This window comes from Limanda limanda, chromosome 11 (genome assembly GCF_963576545.1).
Source record: "Limanda limanda chromosome 11, fLimLim1.1, whole genome shotgun sequence".
NCBI classification, from domain to species: domain Eukaryota; kingdom Metazoa; phylum Chordata; class Actinopteri; order Pleuronectiformes; family Pleuronectidae; genus Limanda; species Limanda limanda.
In genome coordinates, this window is record NC_083646.1 from 3,242,557 (window position 1) to 3,265,447 (window position 22,891).

A 22,891-nucleotide genomic window follows, 5' to 3' on the forward strand; every position below is an offset into this window, starting at 1 on the left:
ACTTGTTTTTATATGTAAAAAAATCTATTATTTATTAGCGATACTTTTTTTTTTTTGAATAACAGTTTGTTTATTAACGGCTTATCCTGGCTCTTTAAACAAGAACTTAATAATGTGGACATGGATGTCCGGTGGGGATCATGTGTGTGGCGGGCGGGGGGGCGGTTGGGGTATAAAAATGATTATTCGTGTTTGCTGTCGTGGAGGTGGGGGCTGTCGGGGGGGGGGGAGAGGGACCCCCCCAGCCTCGGCCTCTGACCCTGGGGCTGCTGACGCTGTACCAGGCCCCAGCGGTCTGCACCTTCAGGCTACCTCCGGTTTCCAAACTGCTTGAATTCTAGTCGACAACATTGACGTCGTCATCGGCCGACGTCAAGTTTACATTGGCTTCCGTATTATTTTCCTTTTATTTTTATATATATATATATATATATATATATATATATATATATATATATATATATATATATATATATAGCGCCCACAAGAGATTTTATTTTGTTAAAAACACGGTTAATTATATAACTTCAACTTTAAACAGTTTCCATTCGGGCCACAAACTAAAAGAGAACTTTAACTCCTCTTAAAAAAACCTTCCCGCCTCTTTCTGCAGCCGAGCCAATCGAAATGTGAATAATAAATAACACTGTATATAAGTAGCTGCAAATAATATTTAAATGCCAAGAACTTTACATTCCAACAAACTTCACGTTAAAACACGGAACTGAGGTTAGAGCCCGGCCGATATCAAATCCTTTAGAGAGAGAAATCGAATCGATATTTTAAAATCAAATCAAAACACTTTATTGTGAATAACTTTAAAAAAAAGAAAATACAACCAAATATATAGAGAACTTAACAAATGCATATATTTCCTGCATTGTTTAGTTTGTAAAATAAAAGTGTGATATCGGTGGATTGGTCGGGCTCTAATGAAAACCATGACGATAAGCAGCAGGTGTGAACGAGCTGCTTATTGTTATTGTTCCAGTTCCTCAGATGATAAAGATCCTTCAGCTTTGAGACTCCGTTATTCTCCAATTGAGTCATTGAAAAGTTTAAACCGTCTTTCACTCTAGATAATATTCCTCCCGGTGTCCGGAGACGAAGCCAAAAGATCCCGGATACGAACGCCACCATCTCAGAGTCTATTAAAAAAGTTTTATCCTGTTTTTACACCATCAAATAACTTATTAAACCCAAACTTCTCAGAAAAACATGAAGACTTGAACAAAGAGAATGATCTAAAATGACAGAAACCTTCTTCCAGGAACGTTTGTGTGTAACTTTGACTTTTTATTTAGGTCCATGTACCAGTCGCTAACATGGAGGAGCTTCGATCTTGTGTGTATATTTAGTTAAAATATTGTTTTTAAAAACATGGTCCAATAACATAAAGATGAAAGTAACTCTAGTGTTGTGATGATTCAGTTTAAAGGAGTTTCTCCAAATCCTAGAATCCCGGAGCTTCGTCCCTTTTCTCCGATAACCTGCTGAGAGGAAGTCGTTTCCCACGAAGAACGACAACAACACCCAGAATGTATTTTCTTTTCCAATCCTCCAACATCTACCGTCAATTTTATGGAATGTAGGTGTGACGAATAAACCTGTTAAATAAAAAACAGCGACTATCGAATCTTAACACTAATTCAATGCACTCTTAACACTATGAATGCATTGGCACTTATGCAAACGTCAGCTGACACACAGGAGCGTGTGTGAGACGGTAACAAGTTGATGACAGGTCAGAGGTCACAGGTCTGGCTTCACTGGGGCGTGGTTTTCATTCTGAAACGGTTGAAGATGAATATAAGCTCATTATCTCAGCTACTGGAGGTAGTTACAGGTTTATTTCCCTTTTTTGTTACTGCACAGCGCCGGGAAAGAACCCTACCTCCTGTGAAGCTACAATTTAAATCCACTGGATCCAGATTTTAATCCTGATCTGCATCAAACTGTTCTCTCATAAATCAGTCCTCTAATTATATCAGGTTTTGTGGAAATCCATGAAGTAGTTTTGAAATAATCCTGCTGAAAGAGAAATAAACGAACAGGAGTGAAAACACGACTTCATTAGTGGAAGTAAGTTTTGCATTCAGCAGAAATCAGACCTGCGATCTCCTTGGTAACCGTGTTAACGATTTATCTTTGTTTTTGTGTCTTTTTCTCGTAAACGGACCATAAAGTTTTAGAAACAGGAAAATGTGTAGTTTTTTTATGTTGTCAGACTTAATTTTTTGTATCTTCAGTTTTCTAACAAACAAAGAAACAAAGCCATTAAAAAAAAAAACATGTGAATTTGATCTTCTCATCCTGAAATCGAGCTAAAGCAAAAACGTCCCAAACTCTTGAACTCTTCCTTCTGCAGAGGAAGCTGCTGAAGCTTCTCATGAATGTTTTTTTGGACTTAAACTCAAAATAAACCAAAATCCGATCGTGATTATGGTTCCGTCTGATTTATGGAAGTTAACTGTGCTGGTGCAGCTGTGACTGAACATATCAGAGGAAAAACATTTCCCCCGTTGCAACTCAAATATTAAAACATTAACGGTTGAAGATCCACTCGTCTGCTTCTTCCTCTCCAGCCTCCTCTTCCTCTCCCTCTTCCTCTTCCGGCTGTCGCAGTGGAAGTAACTTATCGACGGTTTTGTAAAACACACGAGAAAAAACCTGCAAGACTTTGTACTAATTTTCAAATAAAGAGGCTTTGATACCACACCGTTGGTCTACTGGATTTATTCTGATATCTTTTTTACAATGATGAATGATTTAGTGACACTTTTTTTCCAGGAGGACTTTTTCTTTTTTTGGGATAATCTAATTTTTATTTAAGATATTTACAGTGTTACAGACAAAGACAAAAGAAAAAGAATCGACTCGTTAACGACGTGCTGATTGGTTCGCTGCTCTGTGACGGGAACTAGTGATAGAACTGAGGGGGGGGGGAGCGGGGGCGGGGTCTTAAAAAGCTGCTTCAACGCTACGCACACGTTATTCCAGTCATTAAAACAATCACAGCGCAGGTAAGAAGGAAGGAAGGAAGGAAGGGGGGGGTGGAGCTGAACCTGGTGATGCCTGGCGATGCAGTGCATGCTGGGAGCTTTCTCTGAGGGGGGGGCTGGGGGGGTTCCATCCGTCACGGACATTAAAAAGAAAAGCAGCAAAGAGCAACAGAGAGAAAGAAAGAAAGAACAGATACAGACGAGTGCATAGTGATCTGGTCCCAGAAGCCACCAGTGATGCAGCGAGAAGCAAAGTGTGATTCAGGTTTCAAACCCCCCCCCGCCCGACTTCCTCATCCCCCCCCCCCCCCCCCCCCCCCACCCACAGACCGTCCGCCACCAGGCACATCGTGGTAATCAACAGAACTTCTCCCAGGATTCAGCTTGTTTTAGTTTTCTCTTGGAAAGGGCGACAGGCCTCTGGTGCCCCCTGGTGGTGAAGTGAGAGAACAGCAGCAGCGGCCCGGGGACTTCACTGCTTGTTGAGGCTCCACAGGGGGTCCAGGGTGCCGAGCGGGTCGTCCCCTTTACCCCCCCGAGTCCCGTGGAGACCCTGGCCCTCCACCGGCTGCAGGAAGCTCTGCCTGGTCACCCGCTGCTTCCCCCGGCCCCCCCCCTCCATGGAGAAGGCCTCGGGCGTCATGGAGGCCAGAAGGTCCAGGGACGAAGGAGCAGAGGAAGCGGGGGGTGGGACGCCGCCGCTCGGAACAGCCTCTGCAGGAGGGGAGGGAGGGAGGACGTCCAGGCCGTTGGGAGGAGGTGGAGAGTGGGCGGGTGAGGAGAGGGGCGGGCTTAAGGAGGAAGGGGGCTGGGTCTCTGCCGGGGGGTCGGCGTCCTGGAACAGCTGGACGTCTGTCCCCAGAGAGTCCAGGTCGGGTAAGACGGCGCCGACTGGCTCCTCCCCCTGCTCCATGGCCGGGTCGGTGGCGCTGGGCGGCCGGATGCTGAGCTTGGCGATGGTGGCCTGGATGGAGCTGATGGGCATGTCTCCGCCCAGCACGATGTCCTGCTGGGACTCCTGTCTCGAGTAAGGCTGCGGAGACGGGTCAGAGAGGAGAGGACGGGTCAGATAGGACAGGACGGGTCAGGTTAACGAGAGGAGACACTCGGAGAAATTAAACTGATCACAACAGATTCAGATCTGCTGAAGAGACAGAAGCACCACGAGCAACTCGAACTAGAAGAAATCCTTCAAAACAATCAGGGCACTAGGGTATTTTGAGGAAAAATGGATACTTGATTTTTAATTTATTTTTAATATCAGCACTTGGCCTGTTCTTAGTTGACAGGAAAAAGGGAAACTTGAATTTAAATTTAAAATTTTTTATTAGCACTTTGCCTGTCCTTGCTTTTAAATGGACAAAAACTTGATTTCTTTGCTTTTGTGTCAACAGTACCCTTACATGCAACAAAGTTTATTAAAAGAATTTTTTTTGGAATGAAGTATCAATCTTTATTGCCTTTATTTTCAGTCATCACATGCCTCGAACAACCTCAAGCTAAATTTAAAAGCTGTTTGTTAAATAAGAGTAATTGAGAATTTGTGTCATTCATAATCCGATTAGTCGATTAATTGTTTCAATAATCGGTGACTTATCGACTATCAGAATAGTCGTTAGTTGCAGCCCTACGGGGCACAAAACAAATATAACGTTAAAGTTCCGATGAAAACATCTACAGTCGAAAAACGTTGTTTATGACCTTTTAAAAGTTTTTGATGTCTTACAATTATTACGAATGTTCCTCATCTTTATCGCTACTTTCAGATTTGCACTGAACTCAGGGACATTCAGGTTAACAAGAGGAGACACTCGATCTGCTGAGGAGACAGAAGCACCACGAGCACCTCGAACTAGAAGAAATACTTCGGAACAATCAAAACAAACATAAACGTTAAAGTTCAGATGAAAGCGTCTCAACAGTCGGAAAATGTTGTTTGGCCTTTGACATGATTTTGATGTCTTACAATACTTTGCTCGTCTCTAAAGCTACTTTCAGATATTCACTAAACTCAAGGGACATTCTGTGAGAAGACAAATGTCCAAGTGAGGTTCTCTGCATCTTCTCCGACCAGGACCAGATTAAAAACTGTTGTTTAATCTAACATGACACATATAACCAGTAGGTTTTCCACTTATTTTACCTTTCAAGCTAAAAATGAAAAACATCTACTGGTCCCAGATTCTCCAACACCAGTATTTCTCTTCTATTTTGACAGTTGAAAAATGTAGTTTGGCCTTTGACATGATTCTGATGTCTTACAATACTTGTCTAATGCTCGTCTTCATAGCTTCTTTCAGATATTCACTAAACTCGAGTGACATTCTGTGAGAAGACAAATGTCCAAGTGAGATTAATGGGAGCTTCTCCGCAGCTTTTCTATAACCAGTAGGTTTTCCACTTATTTTACCTTTATAGCTAAAAATGAAAAACATTTACTGGTCCCAGATTCTTCAAAACCAGTATTTTCCTCTATTTTATTTCACTGTTCATGGGACAGATTTGATTCTGGAATGTTATTGGGACAAAAACAACAAAATCAATTATCCCCTCAATCAGTATTTTCTAACATTGAAGTTGTTAAATCGTCTCCATGACGACCTGAGGGCAGCCGAGCACTTTGTTGTGTCTCTTTGCAAAGACACAAACAGTCGGCTGAGGAATCCACGAACCTTGGTGGCTGCAGAGTTGGTGTTCTTGCTGCAGGTTGCCGTGGTGATGCCGTGGCGCTGCAGGACGTTCTCGGCGTGCTTCAACACGGACTCGTAGCAGTACTTCAGGTGCAGCTGGAGAAACAGAGGAGGACGTTAACATGAAGCCTCTGATATCTGAGGATCTCTTCCCCCGGAGGATCAGATGTTACATTAGATTTTGATAGATTTGTGTATCTGACCTTCTCCTGGAGCATGTTCTTCCTCTGCTGCCTCATCTTCTTCACCAGCACGGGCAGATCCGGGATCCCGTTTCCCGCCTCCAGCTCCTGCAGCGCCGCGTACAGCAGACAGAAGGCGCCGGTGCGTCCCACCCCCGAGCTGAGGCAGGAAACAGACAGGTGGGTTTTAAAGATTCAAGAAACACTGGTCTCAATCCCAGACCCCCGATCCCTCACACAGACAGGATGTTATCAGCTGGTGTTAACCTCTATGTTGAATATTGTAATAGAAAAATTAACAAAGTATGTGTGAAACCTATGTTGTAGTTGGAAAGTAAGTTTTTGTAGTTCTGTCTAAAGGCTTTATGGCCTTTCTACATACTTATACAAACTGTTCAAATGTTTTATGGCTTGGACAGTTTTAATTGTGTGACCTGTGTATGACCTGAACACTGTTAGACCCTTAAGACCCCCAAAGAACTGAATGTATGTCTGCTTATCACCAAAGGAAACACATGTAAATCAGTTGTGTTTAGATAGCTCTCTCCCTGGGCCTACACAACCAGTCCTGATTGGCTGAGAGAGATAGTCCTCCTCTGTAAGATCATGTATTTGACTGTCCTGCATCTTCACTCTGAGACCCTTGTGGTTTCCCTGTGTTGATCCATTCTGCAGAAAGCCCCTTATTAAATACACGTAGATAACTTTGGTGTTTCCAGCCTCTTGTATCACAATATCTACCTGCAGTGCACCACGACCGGTGTGTGTAAGGGCCTCTGGTGGAGGTAGTGTCCGTGGACGTCCTGGATGAACCGGAGCAGGTTGCTCTTGCTCTCAGGAAGACCGCTGAGGACGCACATGGAGAAACGTTGACGACTTATTTAAGAGAAACTACTTTATATCAAGAGTAGGGTTGCAAAATTCCGGGAATATTCAAAGTTGGAAACTTTCCATGGGAATTAACGGGAATAAACTGGAAATGTTGTGGTTATATATACTAACTGTATTTACCTTGTCATATACAGACATAAATATAAACATTTTGTTGTGTCATAGGCTGATTTGAGCCCTGAGGAAACTTTGGGCACTTGACTATATGCTTCTGCATCGTTGTGTCATTCTTAACATAGGTGTTTGCACAGCCTTTCCTTCTACATTGGATGGGGTGAAATGTCTCCACACATGAGAGAGTGCACGTGGCATTGTTCTGTAGAATAAGATGAGAACAAAGTTTGTAAAAAAACACTAATGCAATGCCAGAGATATAAATAGTTAGCCAAACAATTGGAATCGTCTGTAACCATATTTTACAATTGATGGATAAATGAATGGAAATAGGCTAGATGAACAGATGAACAATCCTCAATCAGCATGCTAATATATTTTCCCAGTAATATCATGGAAACTTACCTGACTAGTCCTGCACTCTACAGCAGGCCTCAATAGCCCTGCTGTAGAGTGAAGCATGCTGGGAGTTATCTGTGCATGTGATGGAAGAATGACCAGTGGAGGGTTGAAACTCAACGTTCCATACATCTTTAAAATAGAGTTTTGAATGATGTTTTTATTGCTCAGCATTTAATTTGCGTATTTTTTTTTTTTTTTAAATACCCAAAATTCCCGAGCTTAACTTCCCATGGAAAGTTTCCGGAAATTTACCAGAATCTTTCGGCCCCTTTGCAACCCTAATCACGAGTATCTCAGAACCCGACTTACAGCTCTGGCCAGCAGGTGAACTGGAGGTGGACGACGGTGCGCTTCAGGCTCTGGTCGCGGTACTGCAGGCTGATCATTCGCTCCACGTGTGTCGGCGCCGTCTTCTGCGTGGTCAGGCTGAGCGTGATCGGTCCCTGAGCGACCTGCTTGCCGCGCTCTGTTGGGAAGTAGCGCACAACTTTTCCCTGGGAGCGACAAGAAGATAAGAAACGTTAAAAACAGACGATGAGTCAAATTTAACATCATAATATTAAAGAGATGATCTGTATCAAAAGGTATTTCAGGAAAAACAAACTTTAAGACCAAAATTAACCAAACTAGTCTTGGTACCTTATCCAGCTCCTGCTCCGACACCAACATGACGATCAGAGACACCTTCTGCTCGTACACCATCAGCCAGAAGTCGGCCGCCGTGCCGGAGAGCGGCGCCTGAGTGGCGATGAGGCGAGGGCAGTACGGGGACAAGTCCTCCACGTAGCTGGCGTTGATGTAGTCGTCTTTGCCGGACTGCAGCATCACGCGGGTGAGGTCGTAGGGCATGACGTCCTGGTGCCGGTTCTTCATGGTGTAGCAGCGGGCGATGGCGATGGACAGCTGCCGGGCGTCTTTCTCCTGCTGCTCCTGGAGCTCCTTCCAGCGAGCGTCCAGCACCGACAGGCCGCCCTCAGCCTCGGACGGGTGCTCCAGGGAATCGACCCGGGCCCGGTAGCGTTCCAGTTCGCCGTGAAGCCGGGCAACACGCTCCGGCGCCTGGTACGGGTCGCCCTGGATCAGCAGAACCGGCTGGGTGCTCTTCTTCCGGCGCTCGCCGTCCTGGGGGTCGGCTTTGGTCGGCTGCAGGACGTTGGTGGGCGCCTTGGGGCCGCCGGGTTGGCTCTCCGGGCTGGAGGACAGGAGGTCGTCCGTGCTGGACTTCTGGCGTTGGAACAGCGACGTGGAGGGAGAGACGGACGAGGGCGAGGGAAGAGTGGGTGGAGCTGAGCCTCCGGGGGGGGCGGCGGGCGAGGGTCTCAGCCCCAGAGACGTCGGGCCTGGAGAGGGGGACGGAGAGGGGGAGGGTGAAGGTGAAGGAGGGACGGGCGGGTGGGCAGGTGAGGGCTGGATCAGGTGCTGAGCGGAGGGACCCTGCGGACCCGGGGGTCCCATGGCGGGGGGCTGCTGCGGGGGGGCACTCGCAGGTACATTAGGTCCTGGAGCCGACGGGTAGAGAGCAGGAGGCTGGGGGTGAATCATGGGGAGAGGGGCCTGAGGTTGGGGGGGGGCTGCAGGCTGGGGGGCCAGGGGCTGCTGAGGCATCATGGGAGCTCCTCCTGGGTAGCACACGCCCCCAGAGTGAGGGGGCGGAGCCTGGGGCTGCTGGGGCATGTGTGGTATAGGAGGCTGTCCGGGGTGGGGGTGGGGGGGGTGCTGATGATGCTGATGATGCTGATGCTGTTGGGGTTGTGCACCGGGGGGGGGCATGTGGACCTGAGGACCAGGGACCATCGGATGCTGTGGGTGCATTGCTTGGTGACTGGGCTGACTGGCGGGGGGGGGCATGTAGTTCTGTGAGACCGGGGGGGGCATTGGCTGACTTGTGGGGGGCATCTGGGGTCTGGGACCCCCTGGCATCTGCATCTGGGGGTGTGGCGGCATCTGCTGGGCGTTGTGAGGCATGGACATGTGCTGCTGCTGGTGAGGCAACATGTGTTGGTGAGGGAGTCCCATGGGCATCTGCTGGGGGGGGTGGGGCATCTGCTGGGTGGGGTGGGGCATCTGCTGGGTGGGGTGGGGCAGGTAGGGCTGTGACCCGGGGGGGGGTGGCTGAGGAGGCCTGGGTCCGGAGCCGGGCATCATGTGGGGGTGTTGCTGGGCCACGTAGCCCCCCGGAGTCGGATAGCCTTGTGGGAACTGAGGTCGCGGCTGGAAGCCATTTTGCATCTGACCTGGGAACGCCTGCTGGTACTGAGGAGGACCACCAGGGGGCAGATGACCACCAGGGGGCAGATGACCACCAGGGGGCAGATACCCATGAGGGTAGCCCTGCTGGAGCTGGTAGCCCTGAGGCAGCTGCTGCCCCATGGCCTGGGGGTAGTGCTGAGGAGGTTTCTGCTGCTGGGGTGGGGGGGGTGCAGGGCCTGGAAGCTGCATCCCTGGCTGGTGCATGAAGTGAGGATAGCCCCCCATCTGTGGCGGGACAGCGTAGCCAGCTGGGGGGTGCGGGTGGTGCGGTGTCGGGGCGTAGCTGGGGATCGGCGCCTGGACGCTGTCCACGGTGGTGGTCGAGGGTCGGACGGGTGTCGGCTGGGGGGGGGCGTGAGGAGAAGGCGCTGGGTGGTAACCGGTCTGCATCTGTGGGGGGGGTCCGTGTGGCAGGGGTCCTGAAGTCGGGAACTGAGCGATCCGGGCCAAGAGTTCTGGAGGCGGCAGGTTGGCCGGGAAGCGAGGGAGACCGGCAGATGGAGCACCGGGCCAGGGCAGAGAGCTGCTGCCCCCCCCCAGGTGCACGCCGGGGGGGCGGTAGGCTTCAGGGCCGGGCTGACGAGAGGAGGGGAGGTCGGGGAGGTCGGGGGGGAGGCTGCGGAGCTCCTCCGGTAGGTCGCCTCCCAAAGCCAAGATGGCGGCACTGAGCTGGGCCAGCTCCGGGTCGTCCAGGCTGGAGCACGCCGAGTCGTCGTCGGGGTTCTTCGGGCCCAGGGTGGGCTTCGCTGCGGTGGGTCGAGCTGGAGGCTTCTTCTGGGTCTCTCTGAGGAGAACACACAGTGGAGAGCATGAGAGGAACATTCAAACATCACCTTTAGAAGTAGGGCTGTCACGAGAACCGATACTTACGATACTAAGCTAACAAAACACAGACAATGCCAATATTTTGAAGCACCGTGAGCTTCGATGCCAGCTGTTAGCATTTAGCATTAGCATCGGTGCTGCGCCAGTCGACGTTTACATTCAGAAAACCAAGACGGCAACTGCGGCTGCAGCGTTCGCCCCACCTCGACTTGTTTAATAAAAAGGCACAAAGAGTCGTGTATGGAAGTATTTTGCGTTTGACGCCGGGTTTACACCGGACGCGGAAGCAACGCCGAAGCGCCTCGCTAAATCCCTAGCGCGCCGGCGCTAAATCCCTAGCGCGCCGGCGCTAAATCCCTAGCGTGGCGTCGCTTGGTTGTTTATGGTGGGACCCGCACAAAGGTTTAACATGGGAGTGGATGGGAGCCAGCTGTTATTTAAGGCTTGGCGCGGCGCATGCTTCTGCAACGGCGTCTGCGGCTTTTCACGCAGTTGTGACGCAGGACTCGTTGTCATTCATGGTTTTCCAAGCGTTGCTCGTGTTGCCATGCAATTCCCCGCCAGAACAATAGGCGGAGTAATGTTTTTTGTCGAAGTCGGCTCTTCTTCATGCCACACACGAAGAAGAGTCGTTTATTTACATCGCCACGGCGGCTCCTCAGAGCCTTTTTCTGGCGGACAAATCCAGCGGTCAGTGACGGGTTATACTAGTGGTCATAGTTTCGGATCTCTTCTGCCAAGTGCTCTTCTATTTGGTCCATATTCGTTCTTCTAAATCTACCGTGGTTTCCGCCGGTATTATCGGGCAAGAACCGGAAATGCGACTCCGGAAATGATGTAGTTAGCAGACCAATCACAGCCCTTGCCGGCTACGTGACGCTTGCGGAGCTTTGCCGTCTAGTTGGGTGACGCAGGTAAGCACGTAAAAAGGGATACGTAAGTACTTCACAGGCCCGGAAGGGCTCTTACGCTTCCGGTCCTGTGAAAACGCAGAAGCATGCGCCGGCCTTTACGCGTCGCTTTGGCGTCCGTCAGCGTCCGGTGTAAACCCGGCGTGAGGCAGATGACCGTGGCGTTATCATTTAATTCATAACGTGTCACACAACAATGCGTCACTCACATGCGTCCGCAACTGCCGTATTACCCACAGTATATGCGCAAGCACATTGATCTACCATATATGACATTAACAACATCCAAAGAATGCACTTTTTTTTTACCGTGGCATCGAGAATCGTGTTATTTTACTCGTATTGGCACCGACTACTGAATTTTTGGTCTCGTGACACCCATATTTAGAAGACTGAAACTCAATAGAGACTGAAACATTCAACTCACTTTTCCAGCACGGGCCTCCTCGCCTCGGTTCTGGTCTGACTCAAGGTCTTGGATCTCTCCAGCAGCCGGGACGCTTTGGCCTCCAGGTCGTCGTAGAACTCCTTCCCCTCCTGGGACTTCTTCATCAGGTCCTCGTAGGCTTCGTAGGAGCCCACCAGGCCCTGGACCGTGCCGTTCCACTGCTGCTCCGTCTGGATCAGGCCCTTGCGGACTGAGGCGTACTGGACGTTCGCCTCCGTCAGCGCCTTCAGGATGTTCTCCTGCGCTGCCAGGTTCTGCTCGATGTAGACCTTCACCTGCTCGTACTTCTTCAGTTGGTCCTCGAATATGCGCTGGAAAGAAAAAGGGTTGGCAGATCTTCCTTGAATCATTTATTTTTATAGTTTTAAAGTGACAGTGGTCTTTTGTGTGGCCTTGAGGGAACCAGGTGTGACCATAGATATATATAAAGACTAGATGTCTCGTCTGCGTTGCCGGTCGAATGTCCGCACATGGCGGCCATCTTGCTACAGGCAGCTCGCTCACCAATAACATTGTGTTGGTAGTAGTAAATAACCATAACTTGCTAAATTTTCAACCGATTTTTTAACGGTCTGGTTTGTTATAAACGTCAGAGATGTAGATATGACACTGCATACTTATGAATAATTATGTTATTTTCTAAAAAAATGAATAATTTATGCAGTGTCATAACTACATCTCTGACGTTTATAACAAACCAGACCGTTTAAAAATTGGTTGAAAATTGAGCAAGTTATGGTTATTTAAAAAGTAAGTACCACTACAACACCATGTTATGGGTGAGCGAGCTGCCTGTAGCAAGATGGCCGCCATGTGCGGACGTACGGCTCCGTCGAACGAGACATCTAGTCTTGGATGTGACCTCATACCTTCATGTCCGCCCGCTCCGTGGTGACCAGGGTGGAGGTGATGTCATCGTGCTGGATGAGGTCACGGAGCTGCTTCTCCAGAGAGCCTCTCTGTTCTCTCATCTCCTGGACCTTCCCGAGGATCCGCTTCATGCACTGCAGCCCGGCCACTTCCTCTGCACAAATACACACACCAACAAACAGGGTCACACCAACAATTTAGAACTACATGATGTGATGAAAATTAAACACAACTGATGTCATAATATCATCTCAAGACCTGGTCATGCTCAAAACTTTTTTGATGATTTCTTCACGTGTTGTTTTCTTATTCTCTAAATATAAATATGCATAAAGAGGCTTTTTAACAATTTTTTTATAAACATGAAAGTTTGCATTGAATATATTAACATTCTTTGATGTCTTTGCATGTTACACCGATGGTTACTTGCCAGACTTTATTACGTTTGCACTTTACTTTACAGAAACTTAACTTATGCTGCTGTACGAGCTGTACGTGAATCTGTATGTTTATTTATCTGTATGATTATTTATGTGTATGTTTATTTATCTGTGTGTTTATTTAGTATTAGGAAATGTCTTGTTGTCTTATCTGTTGTGTCTGTGCACTTTATACGTTTCACCGTGGGAGAGTGGGAAACGTTTTATCCATTTCTTTGTATGTCTGAACATGTCAAGTAAATTGACAATAAAGCTTCTATTGACTTTTCTCATCACACACACCTTCACTGAGTTGTGGGCGGGGCAAGGCCTCCCTCAGACTCTCCAGCGGCCCCCCCAGCAGCCGCAGGTTGCTGATGTGCAGGTTCATGGCGCGGTGCAGCTCCGTGTTGGTGAAGCTCGCCTTCTCGTGCGCCTCCATGTACTTCTCCAGGTCCCGGTGGATCTCGGCCAGCGCCTGGGCCTGAGCCGCCGGGTGGAGGTCGCCCGCCGAGGGGCCGCCGACCTCCTGCAGGACGCGCTCGCCGCTCTCGTCTTCCTCCAGGACGTCTCGGATCTCCCTCAGTGAAGACTCCACGTCAGTGAAGACGCCGGAGAGAACTGCACAGGTGTGATAGAGAGGGAAACACCAACAATCAACAAATGTTACTGAATCAAAACTTTAAATATGTTTATACAACAGCTTGGGACAGAAATGATGTCCCTCACCCTGCATGGATTGGATGAGGCTCTTGACGGTGTCGGGTCGCACGCTGAGCGCCGCACATTTCTCCATCAGGACGGGGGGGATGTGACTGTACATGTCCAGGTTGTCCACAGACTCCGGCTCCAAGCCCAGGGAGTCCATGAACTGCCTGTGAGACACAACCAGTCAGTTTACACTGGGAACAAAGTCTGGTCAAATACAAATCAGTAGTAATATTAACTTTCAAACTTTCCAATGATCTTTTTCTTGTTTACAGACATTTTGGATTAAGAGATCAACTGGGATTGATAGAGATTAAATAAGCTGGAGTTACCACTTGAACAGTATAGTGTCATTATGAAAAAAGACAGGATCATAGTTTGCACATTGCACAGCCGCAGCATATTAATTATGAAATGAATACATTCATGTTCATGTCTAAGTAACAGCACAGACTAGTGGTTACTGTGAGAAATGCCCTGAAACTGGATAGAAACATAAATACACATGTTTTCTACATCGTTTATTCTGTAAAATAAAAGCTTCACATCTCCAAACATTAACGTTGATATCTCTGTGAAGAGTTATTTTAAGGCTCCACACACTCATGTACTCACTCTAGTGTTTCGTTCTTGATTTCGATCTTGGCCATGATGTCCCTCAGCAGCTTGGCCTTCTCCTCACTGGGAAAACAGAAAGTTACCACAGACATAAATTAACAACTTTAATCATGAAAGACTGAACACACTTTATTCTTTCACCGTTCTGAGATGAACTACCTGTAAAGAGAAGACGCTTCATGTGCAGCCATCGGCACCAACTTGGAGAACAGGTCTGGTCCAGTGACGGTGGGATCTGTGGGGTTGACTGGGAGAGCTTTGACCAGTGGTGCACCTGGGGGGGGGGAATTACAAGAGGAGAAGAGATCATGATGCTGAGAGATGAAAACATTAGTCAAATTAATTTAAAACTGTTGAACAAAGAGCCGTTCTTAACACTACTGATATCAACGTCACACTTCTATATGCAAATGCATGAAACCAGTGATAATAGTTGAGTCATCTCAGCAGCGTGAACATACTCGAGCTTCACTTTACCTTTGACTGAGGCCAGAGTCTCCAGAGAAGGAACTGTCTCGTGGTAGATGAAGTCATTGTCCTTTTTGGCTGAATTGAACCTAAAGGTCAAAGTGCAAAAGAAAAACAGGTTCAAGCACTGAAAACCACAAGTGAAACTAAAAGACTGAAACTGTGACACAAAGAATGAAATGCTCACTTTCCACCGATAACGTCCATGGTGAACCTCAATGCCTCTTGCACACTGTCAGGTTGACCCTGGTTGTACCAAGACAAGAAACACAAGGTTTTAGTTTAGTGGAAAATCAGGTTACAGAGACAATAAAACATTAAATTAAAGTGCTTTTCTACCTTGGCCAGCTTGATGGCTTCACTGAGTTTGTCCATAGAGCTCTGCAGGTACGCCAACTGGTGGAAACGGAGAATATAAATGTGAGTAGGAACAGAGAAACATGGAGGGAAGTGGAAAAATGGACTGAGGAAGCTCTTAATTTCTGTCCTGATTAAATAGTTAAAAACACAAAGCGCATCCTGATGGTAAGTGTAAAATAATACTTTGTATTTGTTGTCCTACCCGCTCTCCGTACTTCTGCTGCTCCTCCGCCTGTTTTCCCATGTGAAGCTGTTGAGAAACAACACAGAGATAAACGGAGGAAGGTGAATGTGATGAAGTGATCGTCAGGATTAAAACAACACACACTCACAACACACTCTTGCTCATCGGACTCACGTGTGCAATGGAAGCAAAGTAGTAGATCTTCATCTGGACCAGTTTCTTCCAGTCCTTCTGGATCTTCCCCAGCATGGAGGCCGTCTCCGAGTTCTCCAGAGCTCTGCAGGCCTCTTTGTAGTAATCCACCACCTGCAGCAGCACAGCCAGTTATCACCTGCTCAAGATTTCACTATAGATTGATATGATTATTAAATGTAATTCACATTAAATCATAAGACATTGACCTGAGCGCTGATTCGGGCAACAAGGAAACTCTTCCTGTTGTCCAACATGGATTTCTCCAGAAGACACTCCTGAGCCTGACCCTAGGAAGGAGACACAGAGGGATGAGACACTTTCCTTTGTGTGTGTTTGTTTGTTTGTGTGTGTGTGTGTGAGTGTGTTACCTACCAGCATGAGGTTAATGTTAAGGTTGAGGATCTGGTGGCTCATGTCCACACTGAAGTTGTGGCTGAAATGGTCTCTCAGGTAGGAGAAGGCTCCAGCTGAGCACTGGAAGTGGGTACATGACACCTTCATGCCCTGGACAGGAAGCAGAGGGTCAGAGGGATTGTGTGGACATAGTACACTGTGTATGTGTTTGTGTGTGTCTCACCTCTTCAGACACCCTGTTGTCCATGGCTCCCAGCATGGAGTGCAGGGCCCCTGTGGAGAATCAAAACAAGGAGTCGAGTTAGAGACTGTTAAAGGTCAAATTCACATTTTTCCACGTCAATCTTAAAACAATACTGATAAATGTACGATAGAGTTATGGGTCTAGTCTATAGTGTATTCAAGTATCCTGTAAGGGTAAATTGTTTTCATGAGAATCCACAGGTTTCTCTAAGTGACTCGACTCACCCAGGTTGTAGAGGATGCAGGCTTGTTCGTAGCTGATGTCGTCATGAGTGACTGTTTTTCCAGAGAAGATCTCCGTCCTGCACACAAGCAAAACATGTATTTGACTAGGATACAATAAATTTGGATGTTGGGAGATCATTTTGTGGACACTACTGATGCAAGTTCATTAACATTTGAAAAATTGGATATCCACACTAACTACTCGCTCTGCTTTAGGACAAAGTCTCTATTTTATTCACCTCTGCACTTTAAGATTTGCGGCAGTGAACTGACATTTTTATCCTGAGCAAACTGTTGTGAGAGTGACTCTAAAAAAAGATCCAGACCTCAGGAAGAAATAGTTCAAACAGCCGGAAGACGTGTGTGTGTGAATGTTGTGTACAGTTTGTGTTTGTGTGATTGTGTTTAGGTTTGTGTTTGTACCATGAGATGGGCACAGCCGCCTCCTGGCTCGGCCCCATGGGAACTCGGCTCTGGAGGTAATGCAGCTGACCGAAGTACTTCCTCAACGTGCTGCATCCTTCGAAATCCCTCGTCACGTTCACTGCTCCCTGTGAAACAGACACAAAGTGAGTTTCATCTCCTGTTCTTTACCAGAGCAGAAACAGAATCACAACGACTCCTCTGTAGAGGTAAGAAGATGTTCCAATTCTCACTGGGACCTGATCAGGGACGGATGTGCAAACTGACACCAACAGAAACGACTTCACTATTAGAGTTACTAACAGAAAACAGATCAAAATTCAACATATAAAAACATCATCAGCATTGATGAGCTCAACAGCCTCTTGTGTTAGAGTCTGTAGTGGAAAAGGACTTGATTTTGGTTTCCTTGAATATTATGCGTGAGATTTGTTCTGTTTAGTTTGTGTCCGCTGATAATTTACCACTCTCTTCATCCTTGGTTTCTTTTAACATAGTTTATTAATCTCTGATTTAACCACAGGTTAAACCAGAAGTACAACCTTGTAGGCCTCCTCCAGCCAAGTTGCAGGAAACATGATTCCACTTGTGACTTCTGGTTGTGAGTCGAAACATTTAATAACGATTTGTTTGTCTAACTAATCGGGATTATCCAAAAAGTCTTCAGCTGACTTCCATGAAGTTTAGTAAAAGGCTGGAACGTGACCCAAGGAAGAAGTTGATCAGAGACACGGGAACAGATGAGCCTGAGCCACAGAGATCTGACAACGAACCTACCTGCCGCAGCGTCTCCAACTTCTTCAGCTGCTCGTTGTAGTTGTCAGGATTCTCTCCGTAGTTCTTCAAGATGAACTGGAGGAGAAGACACAGAGAGAAAAAGTAGGTCAACACTTTAAAAAAAAAACAGAGTCACTTCCTGCTTCTACTGGAAAAAGAAAGCTGCTCCAGACTGGAATTACAATGTAAGATTTCAGGCCTTGGTCTTACCAACAAATCACATTTAATTTAATATCTTTTATGACAGGATAACTGCTGAGAAAATATATGTTTTGACCCCAAACGTCTTTCCTCTGCAGCTAATTAATTATTATTATGCAAATCTTTGGCCTCGAGCAAAAAACCAAGAGTTTAGATTCTCTGGTTCTGTGCTTCCATCGTGCTCTGCCAAGACTTCCCTTGTCCTCATGAGCCCCTGGAAGCAAGTAAACAGCCGACTGATTCTCTGACTGGTCATTATCGCTCTGTTTTTCAATGAAATGATGGAGGCAGGAAGGTCACAAGGCGACGGAGGGATGGACAATGACACAGCAACAAGACGAGCACTGTCCTGCTCTGAATTCTAAAAGAATCCTGATTTACTACGAGTCAAATGGAGGAAATCGTAGCTGATTTAGACACAGTACTAAATGCAAAACCACTTGTGCAATAAGGAGAATCAGCATTAACCTCTCGCATGTTAAACTTTAACTTCCTAAATGAAACACCTCTATGTTACATGTTAAACACTGAAGTCAGCAGTCATTGTTAGAGATGTGGCAAGAAGTGACTTCATTTGTTTTCTTCTGTGAATCACATTGAACATTTCTCAATGAAGGTGTTGACCTGAGCAGTGCAATGAAAATAACTCTGTGACGGGATTATTACTGCCGGTAACAGCAGTGACCTCAGAGGGCAAAGATCTCTTCTTCTTTTATCTGATTCAGGAAGGAGCTGGAAAGTTGGTCAATCGATTATAGATCCAGAGGAAAAGCGAGAAGCATTCGAATAACGACCAGGGAAACAGCTGAACTACTGAGTCATTTTAATGATTAATCCAATTAAATCACTTAAATTAAATAGATCATGGACTTTTCTTTCTCTAGCGTTTCAACTGTTGCTCCAAACAAAACAAGAAGAAGTTTGAAGTCATCTCTGCACATTATTCATGTGACAGAAACGACGCCCTTCATATCAAAGCCAGTAACACAGTCATAGTATTTCTGGTAATAGTCGTATGTGTGGGTCGACATTTTGTATATCTGAGCAATCTAGTTGTCAGCATATACTTTATAGTAAAGTCTATTGATGCCTGATGTTTTCTTTCATGTTATCTCACCTAGTTTTGTCTCCTTCTGTTCAAGTGTTGTTTTACTCTCATGTATTTTGTAAAGCACTTTATAACCTTAAGATGAAGAAGTGCCACAGAAATAAGTTATAATCTTTATTATTAGAATTATCTATAAATAACAACTTTTGTAATGCGTTCCCACTGATTCATGCCCTGGTCACTTCCTGTGACAATGACTTCAAACCATCCAGAATTCTGCTGCCAGGATTATCACCTGCAGCAAATCCAATAAACCACATCGCTCCTCATCCAGCTTCACCTTTGATTTTGTGTCACACATGTTGTATTGACAGTGTGTTTGTGTGTTTTAATTTTATCCCACATGTGTGTATTCATGATAAATTGTCAGGCGAGCTTTGCTGTCTAAAAATCCGTTGTGAAATACATCTTATTTCTAATATAAATACAGTATTGTAACTCGTACAGGTTGTTTTTATTATTCCCACAGTGAGTCAAACTGGGATGAAGACTTGTAAACAACATGTGTCAGACTCCGTTCACCAGTTGCAAGTGAGGATGAGATCACAGTTTGTTATCAAACCCGAGCCACTGAAAAGTTATTCAAACCTGTTGCTTTTAGTTGTAGTCACTAGTTCACTTTGATGTATTGTTATTATCATTGTTATTAAAGTGTTATAACACGTGCGTTGTTCTTATTATTCCCAGTGAACAAGAACTGGGATGCAGACTTGTAAACAACATGTCAGACTCCAGATGTTTGTCCTCCTCTGACTCCAGGTGCACGTGAGGATGAGATCACTGTTTGTTATTTGAACCTGTTGCTTTAGTTGTAGTCACTAGTTCACTTTGATGTCTTGTTATTATCATTGTTATTAAAGTGTTATAACACGTGTATGTTGTTCTTATTATTCCCAGTGAACAGAACTGGGATGCAGACTTGTAAACAACATGTCAGACTTGTAAACAACATGTCAGACTTGTAAACAACATGTCAGACTCCAGATGTTTGTTGTCCTCCTCTGACTCCAGGTGCACGTGAGGATGAGATCACTGTTTGTTATTCGAACCTGTTGCTTTAGTTGTATTCACTAGTTCCCTTTGATGTCTTGTTATTAAAGTGTCATAACACGTGCATGCTGTTCTTCTTATTCCCACTAAACAGAACTGGGAGACAGACTTGTAAACAACATGTCAGACTTGTAAACAACACGTCAGACTCCAGATGTTTATTCTCCTCCTCTGACTACAGGTGCAAGTGAGGATGAGATCACCGTTTGTTATCCGAACCTGTTGCTTTAGTTGTAGTCCCTAGTTCACTTTGATGTCTTGTTATTAAAGTGTTATTAAAGTGTTATAACAGGTGCCTGTTGTTCTTATTACTCCCAGTAAACAGAACTGGGAGGCAGACTTGTAAACAACATGTCAGACTCCAGATGTTTATTCTCCTCTGATTCCAGGTGCACGTGACAATGAGGTCACTGTTTGTTATTCGAACCTGTTGCTTTAGTTGTAGTCACTAGTTCACTTTGATGTCTTGTTATTAAAGTGTTATAACACGTCCATGTTGTTCTTCTTATTCCCAGTAAACAGAACTAAGAAGCAGACTTGTAAACAACACGTCAGACTCCAGATGTTTGTCCTCCTCTGACTCCAGGTGCATGTGACAATGAGATCATAGTTTATTATTATTTTGAGTTTTAACCTCCAGCTCTAATCCCACTGACTCTCCACTGGGTTTACCGGGAGTTCGCCACTGGCTGAGCAGCTAACTTCGCCTCCAGCTGCTAGCTTGTTGTGTTAGCTAGCATCTGGCTAACGTTAGCAAACAAAAGGCGGTGGTCAGAGGGATTCGCACCCGCAACCGGTGCTCAGCCCCGGGCCCGGGACACGTCTCCTCCGCGGGGACACACCCAGCAGCTTGGTGGTCACAAGCCCGCTTCCTGGAGGGTTCACCCGGGCGTCAGTAATCCTGTCCCCGGCTGAGCCCTGGTGCTCCCCGGTCCCCACCCCGGTCCCCTCCCCGGTCCTCACCTGCCGGACGGCCGGGCTGAACGGGAACTCGCCGGCCTCCTTCAGGTCGAGCCAGATCATCGGCATCCGGGGCACGGCCTCCATCCTGGCGGCGGTGCGCGGTGCTCCTGGCGGGGAAGAGGCGAGGGCCGGGTCGGTGGATCAGCGTCGGTTCCTCCGGGAAGAAGAAGAAGAAGAAGAAGCTTTCCTCCTCCGCCACTGTGTCATGGCTCCGTTTACACTCACACCGGAAACTGGAGAACCACGTGACGCAGGCTCCCCTGTACGGGCCGCGGGGGGTTGTGGGAGATGTAGTCAACCAGGAAACTAGCTTGGCTCTCGATTTTCTATGAAGATCTATGAGTTGTTTATAAATAACATGTGTATAATAAATATATAAAACAATTCACTAATATTATATATTTTTGGATTTACATATATATGGTTTTTTTTGCCAAAATAAAACTTTATTCATATTATTTAAGCAAACACATAACATAAGACATAACAAGCTCATTAATTGTTTTTTTTACTTTCAATATCACATGAAATCTAATTTGATGCCATCGAATATCTGAACATATATTATATATAATATATATAATTTACTCTTATATTATAAGATATTAAATAATATAATATAATACAACATGATGTAATGTAAGATAACAAAATAGCAGTGACAGAAAGTAGTCAACCTTTGATACTGTAAATACAACACATCTTGTGGGATTTTTTACCATGAAGTACAAAATATTTAATCTTTTTCAATTATTTTGCTAGAGAAATTATGATCATTTCACAGATTATTAAAACTGCAGTAATTTTCTATGAATCAAGTTGTAATTTCAGCTCTAAAGCCTGAGAGTTAAACTCTTTGCATTAAAATAAAGGAAGATATTTGTGAAGATCATCATTTGATTTGGTGCAAAACTTAAGGCAAAGATAAAACAAATACATTTTGATCTAAATATTGATGATGATATTCTCATGTTATTCTATGATATGAACTCATGTTCACCCTTTGTCTCCTCAGGAGAACCTCAGAGTGCTTCTCCTCTCTGTCAGCAGAGGTCACTGGTGCATCTCAGGCTTATCAAGGAATAATGTACAAGCTGATGAGTGTGAAGGCTTCACTGTGAAGAGACACAAAGATGAATGTCTCTTATTGTCATGTTGGACTTGTTCTCATGATGAGGCCTCGTATGGAGTTGGAAAGATCAGGAAAAGTAAAGTTTACTGAAAGAAAAACCAAAGTTCAGACTGTTTCTACTGTAACTTGATTACTTGTACACCTACTGTATATTTTGTTATCAGTGTTATACAATAATACATCAATACAATTCATCTTCATTTAATGTTATTATCTCAATTAATTGTCATATGTCAACACTATCAGTTCAAAAATATTTAATTAACAGGCACATAAGACAAACAACAGCAAAAGAAGCAGAAAATGATTGAATTGATTGATAATAAATTAATTGGTTGCCTTTTATTTTTCTGTATTTCTGTTTATTAATCATCTTATTGTTTCAGCTGCACTATTCTACATGTTTTACACAGGAACTTCGTCTAGACAGTAAAAAGTTATTTAATTTGATGAACCTCAGTCGCACGGTAATGAGCTGTATACAAGTGCTTAGCATCCGTGTCTATATTCTACTTTAATGTATCTTTTATTTCTAAATAATGGACTTGGCTTCGGTTTATATACTTTATAGTAATTAGAGTAAAGAAAGAGCCATTGTTTTAAATAATTCAATTTATATTTTTAAACATAAAAGCCCACATTAAAAAACCTACACACGCTTCCTCGGACTCTTATTATCATATCTATATATAACATTCATTTATAATTTACTGCCCACAGGCGCAGTGTACACCACTAATGCAAATTTATTGAATTTCCTCCTTCCTCCCTGATTCCACCTGTCTCACTCACACAGCCTCAGATAACAGACTGAATTAATCATGTCCGTAGTCGAGGTTTGAATGTAAAATATCACATTTTTAAAATGCACACCGGAG

At 45.5% G+C, this 22,891-nt stretch overlaps 1 protein-coding gene across 1 annotated transcript; it reads right to left on the minus strand.

Moving 5' to 3' along the window:
• Positions 1 to 3,326: 3,326 nt before the first annotated feature.
• ptpn23a (protein tyrosine phosphatase, non-receptor type 23, a) lies at positions 3,327 to 21,096 on the minus strand. Its single transcript, XM_061081486.1, has 24 exons — positions 20,882 to 21,096; positions 17,560 to 17,634; positions 16,783 to 16,910; positions 16,360 to 16,436; positions 16,115 to 16,164; positions 15,910 to 16,041; positions 15,744 to 15,824; positions 15,517 to 15,648; positions 15,361 to 15,408; positions 15,138 to 15,194; positions 14,986 to 15,044; positions 14,808 to 14,887; positions 14,490 to 14,604; positions 14,328 to 14,393; positions 13,734 to 13,879; positions 13,308 to 13,625; positions 12,585 to 12,739; positions 11,695 to 12,026; positions 7,921 to 10,315; positions 7,591 to 7,775; positions 6,616 to 6,720; positions 5,896 to 6,034; positions 5,675 to 5,788; positions 3,327 to 4,035 (listed from the first exon to the last, which is right to left on the minus strand). Exons 1-24 carry the CDS (start codon positions 20,963 to 20,965, stop codon positions 3,475 to 3,477), a joined length of 5,634 nt encoding a protein of 1,877 aa, XP_060937469.1. The 5' UTR covers positions 20,966 to 21,096; the 3' UTR covers positions 3,327 to 3,474.
• Between the last annotated feature and the right edge of the window lie 1,795 nt (positions 21,097 to 22,891).